Here is a 13,755-nt window from a genome sequence, read left to right as displayed (position 1 = left end):
CTTTCAGTCCAGTGCTAAAAAGCTTTGAGGTGCATACAGGACCCATAACTTTCTTCCCAGTAAAATGAGGATTTGGAAATCGCACCCACTGCAAGCCAGTAGATTTAAATATTTGCATGCTGTGAATGTTTTAGGAAGCAACAGTGATGAAGGTACATGGGGGTATAAGGGGTAACGTTCAGTAACCCTATGGGGTGATATCTGAATCCTGGCTGCAGCAACTTACAGAGCACTCAGATCACAGCTGCATTGAGTTCTGGATGACATTGGATCTGGGATTTGTATCATTTGTTCCCTGAAGTTTTTATTAAAGTATTTTGCTGTTTCCAATCCACCTGACTGCTATCTACAGAAACTGTAATCATCTCCGAGTGTGGCCTCTCCCCTTCCTTGGCACGCTTCCCGGACGCCATGGGGTGTGTGCCAGCGTCTGCGAGGACTTGTTCACAGGCATCGCTACCCAATGCAGTCCCAAAGCAAGAACAGGGTGAGTTAGGACATTATGGAGAGCTGTAACGAAGCACAATGTGTGAGAATTACATTATGAGAATAATGGAAGAAACGTAAAGACTGCAATGTGTGTATGAACAATGCATTGCAGCACAGGGTGACATACATTCACAGCACACACCAACCTGCATGTTATGCACACATTACCATGCACTCTGTGAATGGGCCCTGGAGGTGGCAGATACAAGGCTGCATATCAGATTCTGTGGCTGCTTTCTCTCTTTCCAACCAGCAAGGGGAGAGTTCATTAAAGTGTAGTAATAAACATGCATTTGCCATGCGTTATGGTAGCAGCCTGTTTATGTGAATAGGCTGCAAGGCACTGCAGTGCATAGAGCACCAGACTTGCACTGTTTTCCATTGGTTACCATCTATATTCTTCATGAATAAATTCCACAAGGGGGCGTAATGTTCTGGTTATACAGTCACCTGTTTCATCTGGGGCCAATAAGGCTCCTTGGTTGATTCGGATCCGCAGTGTGCAGCGTTTGGGCCTGGCAAACATCTATACATTGTGGTTCAGTATAACAGACATGTGCTATGGTGCACTGCCTAGGTGTGTTGGGTTGCAATTATAATGGCTGATGTGGTTATTTTGCCAACAAAGAGTGTTTATTGCTATGACGCATGCTATTGCCAGTTACCAATAAACCATTAAAATCGATCAATTGCGTCATCGAGATGTTTTGCCCTAATAAATACGGTACACCACCATATCTGGTTGTCGCCATGTGCCCCTTAGTGACTCATCCCCCTCTACAATTCTGTAGATTTGTAGAACTGGTGTCCTCAATGTGCCATGACACGTCCTTGTGTGCCAATCATTCTCCCATGTTCTTCGGTGTCATCCGCCGGTCACATTATCGGACTGTTCTGTAGCGGTCAGATCCGCCACTTCTGCTGGAGTGACAGATAAAATGCTGTAATTTCACGCACAATTCCCTCTGTGCCGGCAGAAGACAATTTGCATGCTATCGGCCTGTAAATCCCAAGCCAGATGCGGTAGCGGCATTGCAATGTGTGCTGGAGATAGCGATAGCAGCGAATCCCACGCCGCATTCCGGAGAACCCCCTGGTATGGAACATGAGCATGCATAGACGATAACCTGCAAGGTGAACAAATCCTCACTTGTACAATATCTCCGCATCTGAGGTAAATGTATCCTTGTAATAATGGGGGGTAGAAGATATCAGGGAGACCCAATACTTGGCACTGTGTGTCTCCTGTGTCCCCAAGGAGGACCTAAACAAATGGTGCATTTGGATCCTGTTCAGGGACGGCTCTAAAAAATGTATGGTGACAATTTCAATCTGAATCTCTGCCTGACCCGTTACTTGTCACCATTCAGGGTAATACAGGGGCCCCCTCCTCCGACCCATAAAACTCCTTACCGGCCCTCTTTTGCAGATGGCACACTTACCCAATACTTACCCAGCTGTGAAGGATCATGTGACATTGTTTAGGCCTGGGTGCCAATGGCTAGGGTTCAACACATGACAGAGGTGCAGGATGATGCTGAGTAATATCCAGAATTTTTCATAGTGGGCCTGCATTATAGAGGTATACACTGTCCTTATCATGGTAACGCTCAACATTTACAAAAAATGTCTTTGCTTCCTTTTGATTTGAAATGCTGATCCCACAAATGAAGCACCCGCCATTCATCAGGCAGGTGCTGTATTAATGGCTCAATCACTGGCTTTTATTCCAATAGACCCATCAGGAAAGACCACACAATGGATTACCAGACCGCCACATCTGCGCTATTTACCAGACATGAGTTTTCATACATTGATCTTTTATGGCTGCTGTTTGGCTCCAAGATATCAAAAACGAAGAGGCTTGCAGTATAATTTCTGTGCATTTTATATTATGAAGAGAAAAGATGGAGACGTCACAGCGGGAATCGTCAGGTGTGGGGACAGCCTGCTGCTGATTTCCCATGCGGATGATAATGAGAATGTTTTATACTGACTGAATCAGGCAGACCCTAGAATCTCTGCAAGACATTTTACGGCCCAGTTATGGCCCAAAATGTTGGATCTCTGACCGTTACCCCTGTATGAGCATGTACGGGAACCATACCAGAACCATGCCCATTAAAATGGGTTTATACCTCCAAGGCTTGTAATATAGAGGTGATTTTAAAAGTGAGATTTTGTAGGGTGTCTGTGTGACTTTGTCCCCACCGGGAAATGTGGGTTCAGGCACTGGGGTTGTATGAGAAGACCCTAGCTTTTGGTTTTTAATAGGGACTTACTCGTTCCCCTGTTTTAAAGGCTCTGACTCCTTACACAAGATTGTCTGTGAGGATTTGGCCCCATCGGGCACTGATGTTGGATGAGAAGACCTGGCTCACCATTCCAGTTCATCCCAAAGGTGTTCAGTAGGGATGAGGTCAGGGCTCTGTGCAGGACACTCGAGTTCCTCCACACCAAACTGGTGACGCCATGTCTTTATGGAGCTGGCTTTGTACCCCGGGGCACAGTCATGGGGGAACAGAAAATGGTCTTCACCAAACTGTGACCACAAGGAAGAGCCCAATTGTCCACAATGTCTTTGTATGATGAAGGATTACCAGGACCCCTCATTGGGGACACCTAAACTCCATTATTTGGAGGGGGGTAGTCATATATACATTTCGCCCTAATGTCCGTGTATTGGTCAGTGGAGCATAATAGCTGGTTAATGGAAGTATTGCGTTGCAGAAGGACAGCACTGCTGTATAGCTTCGTCTTCTTGCACTTCCCAGATATCCATTGATGGGGCTCTGTATCTGCTTAGTATGTAGGAGGTTATAAAGAGTTAACGAGAGCCCTCCTTGGAGGACGACGCTCATTGCCCCCCATCTCCTTTGTAGAACACCCAGAATCTCTGTATAACGAGTACTGTGACGGCGCGGGCCCCGGGGCTGTGTGTTATTATAGATGCACCAGCTGAGAGCTTTTTGTGCGCAGTGAGTGACTCCGGCGGGCTGTGATTAATGAGGCCTTTCTTCTCATTCTTCTCATCCAGTCATGTCTTCATTGTGGAGTAAACCTTCCATTACAGCACGCCACTTCAATGTCTGACCTACATAGCAATGTGTGATCCTACCAGAACCCCCGCCGCTCTGCGCCCCACATTTATCAGCACTGAGAACTATCTGGGCTCCTCACCATCACCAATCAGAGGAAAGCCTTTACATTGACAGTAAGATAATGAAAGGCAACAAAAATAAGCAAAAAATTCTGTCATCTATGGAATATATTAATATAAAATCAATTTAAATTAATCCTGTGATTGAATACAGGCATGCAATGTACTGTCCACCAGCTTAATATTTGATCTATATTGGTAATAATTGAACCAATATGCCTTATGGAACATCGATCGTAAAAAAAAAAAAAACTGGATATATTGGTGAAGCAGCCGAAAAAAATAAATCGGTGATCAGTTTTTGTTCCATCAAGATGCTTCACAGATTTGTAGCTGCCCGTCAATGTAAAGATTTTGCCAAAATATCAAATGGAAAATACAAAAATTGAATCTTTTTTTCAAAGTCTTACTTCTGTCAGTCGCTGTATTGATTGGGCAGCTGTGGAATAAAGTCGATGAACAGATTCTTGGAAGACATGAGATCTCAGTGATAGAGAGAATATTTACACCACCGGAGCAAAACAATCACAGTGCAAGGTCAGACAGAATTCTAGATTGTAAGCTCTTCAGGGCAGGTTTCTCTCCTTCTGTATCACTGTCTGCATTAGTTTGTCATTTGCAATCCCTATTTAATGTACAGCGCTGCGTAATATGTTGGCGCTATATAAATCCTGTTTATTATTATTAATAATAATAATAATAATAATAATAATAATAATAATAATTCTTTTGTTATGGTGCCATTTGGGACCAATGCCCTATGTTGCTGAGCCACCTTCAAACAATTGGGCAGCTTTTTATCATAGATTGTCATGTGTGCAGCATGAAGGGCAGGGGACTAAACAAGAAAGAAGGAAAAAGCACTACAATATACATAGAGGACACTGTACTATTGGACAGCCTTGTGGTCACAGTTTGGTAAGGATCCTTTTCTGTTCCCCCATGACTTTGCCCCGAGGTTCAAAGCCCCCTCCATAAAGACATGGGGTCACCAGTTTGGTGAGGTGGAACTCGAGTGTCCTGCACAGAGCCCTGACCTCAACCCTACTGATCACCTTTGGAATGAATTGGAATGGTGAGAAAGCCCTTCTCAACCACCATAAGTGCCCCACTTTTACAAATGGGGGCAAATCCCCCCTAGTCTTGTGTAATGAGACGTCAGGGCCTTTAAAAGAAGGGTGAGTGTAACTCCCTAATAAAGGACATGAGCCGGGTCTTCTCATCCAACCCCCAATACCTGACCCCACTTTTCCCAATGTGAACGAATTCCCACAGACACCCTCCAAAATCTTGGATAATACCAACTCCATAAAGACATGGGGTCACCAGTATTGTAGGAAGGAACTCGAGTGTCCTGCACAGAGCTCTGACCTCCACCCTACTGAACACCTTTGAGATGAAATGGAATGGTGGTTGCAATAAATTTCACAAACCTTCTTTTGGTTAAATGGGCACCCCCAAATCCTGTGCCAGAGGTGTGTTCGGGGCTCATCTAGCTGCTAAGGTGGGCCAGCTGTATAGTAATACTCATAGTACTGTAATGGGATATCCAACAAGCTCCTATATATATATATATATATATAGGTGTGATGGTCGGGTCCACAAATTGCAGTCTAGCTTGGTGCTGAGTGACTGATTTTTGCAGCGTTTGGAACCACAGAATCTCCAGTTTTATGACTCCTTATGTCATCTGATGCAGCTGTTGATGATCACATCACAATTTGTAGCTGCCTAGAGAACTATTATAGCCCATTACAGTGGCTCCTCGGTGCCCAGCTATTTATCCGCAGTGAGATGTAACTGCTGCGAATCTCCGGCTAGTCTGACACAACCAGCCACCTGGGTCCAGCATGGTAATCCGGGTCTGGTCCTAATAACAGCCCTTTGGGGGTCTTTAGTTTAAAGGAGAATACTACATGGGAAATTAAAGAAACAATGGGGCCAAGTGGTCAATGAAACCCGGTTGTTATTGTATTGTTATTATACGATTATTGCACAATATCCAAAGAGCAACAAAAATAGGTTGTGAATGTTGTTTTAAATTGTCTGGATGTTCTTTAAAGGTTTTTAGAAAAGTGTAACGTGAGTGTAAAGTGTGATAATGATGCATTGTGCTCGTGTGTTGCCACTGAATGGGCTCCTATTGATTTATTGACCCCATGTGGAAATCGGTGAATTGGATACGATTGTAACTGATGTCTGTGTTGTGGTTTCAGGAGAAGAAAGGACAAGAAGTCCAGAAGGGGCCGGAGGTGGAAGTGGCCAAGCTGGACCGACTGCTTGCTCTGGTCAGAGAGCCGGATAACAAATCTGGGAAGTGAGATCACAACGATCCAAAGGATGTCCGGGCTGAACACAAAACTGATTCCATGAAATGTATAGAATAAATAAAAGTATATCTCTATTATACATGGCAGACAATTTACAGGTGTTTGTATAAAGAGTTTGCAGAATGACGACTAAATTCCACTTTGTCACTCCGGGTGTAAGAAATGGGAGGGCCCCTATATACCATGAAGGTGAAATGCTCCTAAAATTAATTTTAATTATAACAGAGAACTGTATTGGTTTTCATTTTACCTTTACGTACACAGAGCTGCATATTAAGCTGATGAGCAGCGCCGGCAAAGTCAGGTGACCCAGAGATGCAAGACCCCTTTCATTGGTTGTACAGGTGAAGGGGTCACTAGCTGTGCTCGACACACTGACGGATCAGAAGAAATCCTTTGCCTTGTACGCTCCTTGGATTAATTCTTTTATTTGTGATGTTCATTCAGACAGCAGAATTTCTCAGATAAAAGGTTTCTGTAAAAAGAGATTCTATACTTGTATCCTTCACAGCCCAAAGCCATAAACACAGAAAGATCAAACTTCCTGCTGTATTGGTATCAAAGCCATATGTAAAATAAAGAGATGAAAAAGAATAAAGCGGCTACATTAAAAGTTTGAAAAAAAACTCTCGCAGAGCTGATGCTGCAAAACCTGGAGAAAGAGCGGTGCCAGCTATGGGTACAACAACCACCCCCACCATCCGGTCTTCTCACAGCCAGCAGTTATCATTACAGTGTTTTACTGATTGAACAAAACAAACTTCAGCGAGTTCTGTGTCAAGGTAAATACCACATTTAAAGCCTGATTAGATATTACCATGTAGATTATAGGGCTGATTGCAGAGACTGATGAGATGGAGGAAGGTGCAGGGAGACCTGAGGAAGGCACAGAGGAGTGTGAAGGAGGTGCCGGCTGAATCCAAAGTCAGCCACCTGTAAGAAATATTTCGGGAAAAGATGGAGCCGGGTCTGTGGCTGCCTGCTTATATCTGAGAATCAGCCGAGAGATCTGCTGCAAGAGTCTGGACTTGTCTTTACATGTTCTTGTCTAACTGCGAGTTTTAAATGTTCCGGCACACCTTTGTTTGTCCCCCACACCTGGTGCCAATGCCAATTTTTTGTGTTCTAGCTAAACCTGTTACATTGTGCATATTATAAAATAAAAGTGGAAGCAGCAGGTGCACAGAACTGGGTTCCTTGCATCTCTGCAGTGAGACTCCCTGATAATGGGTGCAGACCCAGGAACTCCGTGCAGAGATGAGAACAGCAGGTAATGGGCCAGCAGGTATACAGAGCTAGAAACTCAGCAAAGATTCTTCCCCCACATCTGCTGCCCCACAAAGGACATAAGGAGTGTATAGGGGCGTATTGTGAAATCTGGAAGCCCACTTCAATAGGTGCTATGCCAAAATTACAGGGGGACCTTTTAATACAGACTCCGCAGAATACACAGACGTTAAATCATTGCATGGTGTCAATGGGCCCCCAAGGAGATAGATCACATTCTGATAATACTGATCCCGTCATTCTGCTCCTGGAAGGTGTTTCTGTAATTCCAGGGAAGATTTTAGCTCTGCCCCCCCCGATGGGTGATAATGGAGTATTTCTAATTCTCACTCTGTGTGAATCTTCTCTTTATCCGGCCGCTCTGGAGACTCAGACTAAATATTTACTTTCCTGTAGTCACTGCTGAGATGCTGCAAGGCCCAAAATCCGCCACATAAAGCTATCAACGTTCGGCTAAACTGAGATGGATATGTATCATTATAACTATGTATTTATGTAGCACCGACATACTCCATAGTGCTGTACAGATTCCATAGTCGTGTGGAAGAACTACTAACCTACGAGGATGTGGAAGGAAAGCAGAGTGTCTGCAGAAAACCTACCCATACTGACCTTATTTTACCCACCCCTATATATTGCCCCTATATACTGCCCCCTGTTGTTACACATCCCTCATCATTGATTGCAGATATCATCTACTTTACAATTCATTGGCAAAATACTAATAATACTACAACTCTCATCATTGTCCCTGCTCAGACCTCATCTGTGTATTCACTATTCATCAATATAATATAATAATATGCTGATAATGAGCGTTCTCTATATCTGACCCTGCATGACCCATTAGATTGTTGTCTGCTCACCATGCAGCTAACAAAGGGTTAATGAGATTTTCCGCTGAGTGAGCTGAATTATTGTCCTTTGTTGCTGTATGAGCAGACGCTTCTCTTCCTGATGGATAAACACGGGCCCTAGGTGGCCCCCTCTGGTACCCGCTGCTGCCCTGCTTCTCCCCCTGCGTTGTTCTCTATTATTCTCAGAGTTTATTCAACCCAATGAGGGGAACAACCTGCAGTATAACATCCAAATAATCCCCAAAATTCTGTTCCCACCCTACTCCATACATCTTCTCTGTGTCCTATTTAATGTACAGCGCTGCATAATATGTTGGTGCTATATAAATCCTGTTTTTTAATAATAATGTTTTTAATCACTTGTATTAATAAAAATTGTATAGAAATGTTTTTATAAAGTTTGGTAACATTATTCTGACTACAAAGTCCTACTTTAGAAAATACTCAAACTCATTATTATAATATTAGGGATGTGCTGTGATGTAGAGAAGATTTTTTTTTCTCTCAAATGTAAGTTTCCATCCTTTATATTAATAATATTATATATCCACTAAACCTGGAACCTACCCCGGGGTATACACATAAGATTAGAGAAATCCTACTTCCAAAACCTGTATAGTAATGAAGCCTTGCTGCTATTATTCACTTATATTTTCAGTGTCGGCCCGTCAGCTTCTCTTTCCTGCATCATCACACAGCCAACGTTCATCAATCTGTAATTTCATTAAGGTGTTGTCAGGATTACAAGAAAGAAAAATACAGATTCCACATTTGCCTAATCTCAACTCCTGATTGGCTGTCCCAGAATTTTAGGACCCCTGCACAGGTAGGTGGGCACATAGGGAATAGACACAGTGTACAGGGCAGCATGGTGGCTCAGTGGTTAGCACTTTGGGCTTTGCAGCGTTGAGTCCCAGATTGGAATTTCGTCCAGGCCACTATCTGCATGGAGTTTGCAGGTTCTCCCCGTGTTTTTGTGTTATTTGGTTATTTGGATAGTTGCATGGTGGCTCAGCGGTTAGAACTCCAACCTTTGCAGAGCTAGATCCCAGGTCCGAATCTCAGCCAGGACACGATCTACATGGAGTTTGTAGGTTCTCCCTGTGTGTGGGTTTCCTCCGGGTACTCCAGTTTCCTCACAAAAACAGGCAGTTAGGTTAATTGGCTTCCCCCATATTGACCTTAGATTGTATGAAAGACATATGACTATGGTGGGGACATTAGATTGTGAGCGCCTCTGAGGGACAGCTAGTCACATGGCTATAGACATTGTACAGCGCTGCGTAATATGTTGGTGCTATTTAAATACTGTGTAATAATAATAATGTACACTGAGCAGAGCTGGCAGACACAAAGGACTCTTTTATTGTAGAAGAGACAAAGTCGCACACAGTGTATCCTGCAATGAACCTCCAGCGCCATATTTCTACTTTAGGGTCACCCGCCTCTGATGGGGTCATCGTGTCCCATATAATAGGGACTTGTAAGTTCCCATGATATAGATTGTATTGGTGGGGGGGGGGGTAATATATGCAGGAATTAAATTCCCAGGATAAAGGATATAATGTTTCACACCTTCCCCTCTGCCCTGGTCTAGCCCCATTGGTCTGAACCATCATCAGGTCAATATGGGCACCCCTACCCTCAGAAGAGCACAGGTCGTCACCCTGTAACCCTGTTCCTGAGCAAGGCCATGATGGCAGGATCACCAGGGATCATGTTAGATCCCTGAAATCCCACTGATCTCTAACTTTTCAGTATCCGGCATGTTGAGTGGCCGGTGATTGGCTGTTGGCTCTGACCCTGCAGCTTTCATGGTTGGAACGCAATGATCCCTGCACAGCATTGGTTGGTTATCTGAATGTTTGTACAATGGAAACAAAACACAGCGCAGCCATAAAGCTGGAACAGAGTTTATTAAATCCATAAAGTGACACGCGGTGCTCGCTACACACAGTCTGATTGGTTTAAGGTGCAGAATCGGCTACAATAGAAAATCACATTTCTTTTAGTGAAAGTTTCCAGTTTTGGTGCCTTAATTTGTCTAAACTTACAAAAAAACATCAATACCCAATATACCCAACCTCCCAGCCTGCAAGATAAATGCAACCCTTACACTCCTGTAGGTTGATTGGGCTCAATGTGCCCCCTGCTAAATCACAGCTACATCTCTCCAATCAGCACAGACCACAAGCTTTATTAATTGAGGATCAGGCTCTGACTCGGGGTATGTCAGACCTCTGTAGAGAGACCTCTGCTTCTACAAAGAGAGCAAGGATCCTTCTCTCCAGCATGCTGGCAAGACATGGGCTTTTCTTTTCTCTGTGGGAGTTTGCATACTTTTTTATGATGCTCTTGGAATGCATTTGGCTGATTTAAACTGAAAACTGGACTTTAAAATGTACAACCTTTAATTTACTGACAAAGTGTCTGGGGGTCCTTTTTACACCTGAGGGTATTCTTTATAAGCAGTGGAAATGAGATTTTTAACCTTTCCCCTTTCTGCAGCAGCTTGTAATGAAGATGAAAGGAAGACACAAGTTGGAGTTCCAATAGGAACCCAAATGTTGTAGAAAAGCTGCAGAGAACCCTCAGGATACCCCAGCGGAGCACCCCATGCAGACAGTCTGCTGGAATGCTATAAAGTTGATGAAAATAGCATTTTAGATGACTAAAACCCTTTTTCAACAACCTGAAATATTGCCAATGTACAAAAAGTGGAGTCACATTGGCAGATCTTGTCACCCTTTGTATGGGTAGGTGTGTGGGTGCTGCTCCAATATGTCTCCCCTATAGATTGCATGATCTATCCTTTCCATTACCAGCAGTGTTTGATACTCAGAATTCATGGGTCGGCCCTTCCTCTGACGGATGGAACACTCAGACAGCCATCCTTATACTCATCGAAAGACAAACTCTAGCTTGGACAAAGTGGGGAAATATGGGGGCTCTGGTTGGGTATTTATTATGGTGTGTGTCCTAGGGAAGATTTACCCCTGTAGTCTGCCCCTGCTGGGGAAATTGGAGAAGGGTTACATCCTTGGTTAGGCTATCAATTCTCATAAAATGAGTTCTTGGACAACACCAATGATTTTCTAGAACCTCCCCGAAGATCCAAAATGTAAATCCCAACTTTATTTCAGAAGTTGGCGGTTTGCCCCAATTCCTCTTCTACCTCATCATTGATCACAGTGCCAACCCAAGGAGGAAGACTGAGCCACGGCTGGAGGTTGGGGAGTCTCAATATAAGGCGAGGAGTCAGTTATAAATGGTTGGTGAGGAGGGCAGTGAAGTGAGTGGGCCCAGACACAGTCCTGGTACCATGGTCAGGAATGTGGCATTGCCCCAGAATAGCCATCTTATGGCACCCATGTGTAGCCAACCTTGGGGCTCCATAAAGACATGGTGAGACCAGTTTGGTGTGAAGGCGACCTGCTCAGAGCCCCGAGCTCACCCCTACTGAACAGCTTTGGGATGAACTGGAATGCCAATAGTAAGCCAGATCTTCTCATCCAGCATCAATTCCTGATTTCACAAATGGGCCCAAATCCCCACAAACACCCTCCAAGGTCAGGTGAGGTGTCAAGCATTTGGCCATGTATACATTATATACCCCCCTGGTCCTGGTGAAGGACCCAATCCCCCCCCAACACATGGATCCCCCCCAACAATCCCCCCCAACACATGGAAGCACAGAGGTTACCTTGTTTCAGACATGAACACCATAACATTTCATCATACAAGTGGTCAGAATAGACGTGGAAAGGTGACTGGTCAGATTTCTCGGGCCAGACACAGAGGTCAAACCATACACAGACAGCTAGTGGTCTATAGTGGTCACATTTTTCACTAGTGAACATCGGACATTGTTATTACACCCATACAATAAAAGATTCCAGCTTCCTGTAGCAATGTTTATGTGTTTGAGGTCACAATGGGCTCTTGGCTCAATCTATTGCTGATACCCCAATGGGGCATATCTAAAGTCAAGTACTCTCAAACGCCCCCTCATCTTCTAAGTTAGAGGGCATAACTGAGAATGCTGAGCAATCGCGTCTTTTTATTGCTATACTGTAGATCATGGGGGAGGTGTGGGATAGGTGTAGGTAGGTGTGAGATAGGTGTAGGATAGGTATGGGACAGGTGTAGGTAGGTGTGGGACAGGTGTAGGATAGGTGTGGGACAGGTATGGGTAGGTGGTCTGCATTAGACCACTCCTAATTCTCTATGACAAATGTCTTATCATTGGCCAGGAGGCTACAGTGTTCCCCCTGGCCTTTTTAGCCGGGTTTACCGCCCGGCACTTTTCAGCAACCACCTGGCTGTTATTGGGTGGTTACCTATGAGTTGGGTCACAATACAGGGGCCATCACCTGCCTACAGCTTCTTCCCACACAGCTTAAGAAAACTTCTGGGTTGAGCACTGGGCTAAGTGGTTAGAAGGGTCATCTGAACCTTGGAAGGTCCTTGGATCGTGGATAGGTGTGGATTCCATCCCCCTATTGCTGTCTTCTGGTTCCCATGACCAATGAAATCGTCCAAACTAAGTGCTACCTAAACCTCCGACTTCTGAAACCTGAATGATCACGTAAGAGTACCTGTTCTATTGCAAAGTCCACCAAGCCAACCCCCCCATTCTTTATCTTCCGAGTGTCTGTATCCTGTGATCGGCATTCTCCATAGCTGGATGTCCAGAAGAAAGAAGCAGCCAGGTTCCGGGAGTGACAAGAGTCCATTTCTGGTCCTGGTTCTGGAGAAATCATCCTCCTGACCCGAGTTAATCCCAGCAATCCAACATTTTTGCTGCTAGCTGCTGGAAGGAAGACATAACAGATAGATCAGCAAAGTATTCTTTGATATTTCTTTTCTTCAAACCTTTATATTTCCAAGCTTTAGTTTTGGCTGCTCGGTTTCTTCCGTAGCTTTTGTGCTGTTAGGCTTTGGCGCTGATAAAGGGAATCCGCTGCCATAATCTGGGGAGAATATAAAAGGTGCAGAGAGAGAAGCAGCGTTACCATGCCGAGGTCCCGTGCAGTGGTTTACATATTTGTGACAACTGAATAATTTTGGTGCAATGTGAACTTCATGCCTTACAGCCGAGGAACGATGGATCACGGTTGTAGGAGATACTTTTCTTCATTTCTGTTTTCTGACTCCGATGAGGGGGTTGAATTGGGGCAAGAGGGGGTCTGGCAAGCCTTACATAAAATGAGAAATAATATCAGAATAAGCAAGGCAATTACACAGTTAAATGAAATGGCCACTACCGCACCGGTAGATAGTCTAGAACCCATGGCAGGTGGTATGTGTATGAGGTTCAGGTAAACTCAGGTACTCGTATCACATGGAGAACCTTCTCAACTGGAGTGTCAAATCCTTATTAGAAAACCTTATATATCTCCTGGGTGAAGCTTTAAAATCCTCCTGGGCGGAGCTGCAAAATCCTCATGGGTGGAGCTGTATAATCTGCCTGGGTGGAGCTCTATATTCCTCCTGGGTGGAGCTATATAATCCTCCTGGGCGGAGCTGTATAATCTGCCTAGGTGGAGCTGTATAATCTGCCTGGATGGAGCTCTATAATCCTCCTGGGTGGAGCTCTATAATCTACCTAGGTGGAGCTGTATAATCTGCC

General features: G+C 44.4%; 1 protein-coding gene across 1 annotated transcript in view; it reads left to right on the top strand.

The window, feature by feature from the left end:
* Window positions 1-6,058, top strand: part of DNAI1 (dynein axonemal intermediate chain 1) — a 79,962-nt gene extending 73,904 nt beyond the window's left edge. Inside the window, exon 21 of the mRNA XM_072413990.1 lies at window positions 5,866-6,058. Within this exon, the coding sequence (XP_072270091.1) occupies window positions 5,866-5,970 (105 nt within the window). The 3' untranslated portion in view covers window positions 5,971-6,058. The remainder of the gene's footprint in view (window positions 1-5,865) is intronic.
* Window positions 6,059-13,755: the final 7,697 nt, after the last annotated feature.

This window comes from Pyxicephalus adspersus, chromosome 6 (genome assembly GCF_032062135.1).
Source record: "Pyxicephalus adspersus chromosome 6, UCB_Pads_2.0, whole genome shotgun sequence".
Lineage (NCBI taxonomy): Eukaryota > Metazoa > Chordata > Amphibia > Anura > Pyxicephalidae > Pyxicephalus > Pyxicephalus adspersus.
This window is presented reverse-complemented; position numbering and strand designations above follow the sequence as displayed.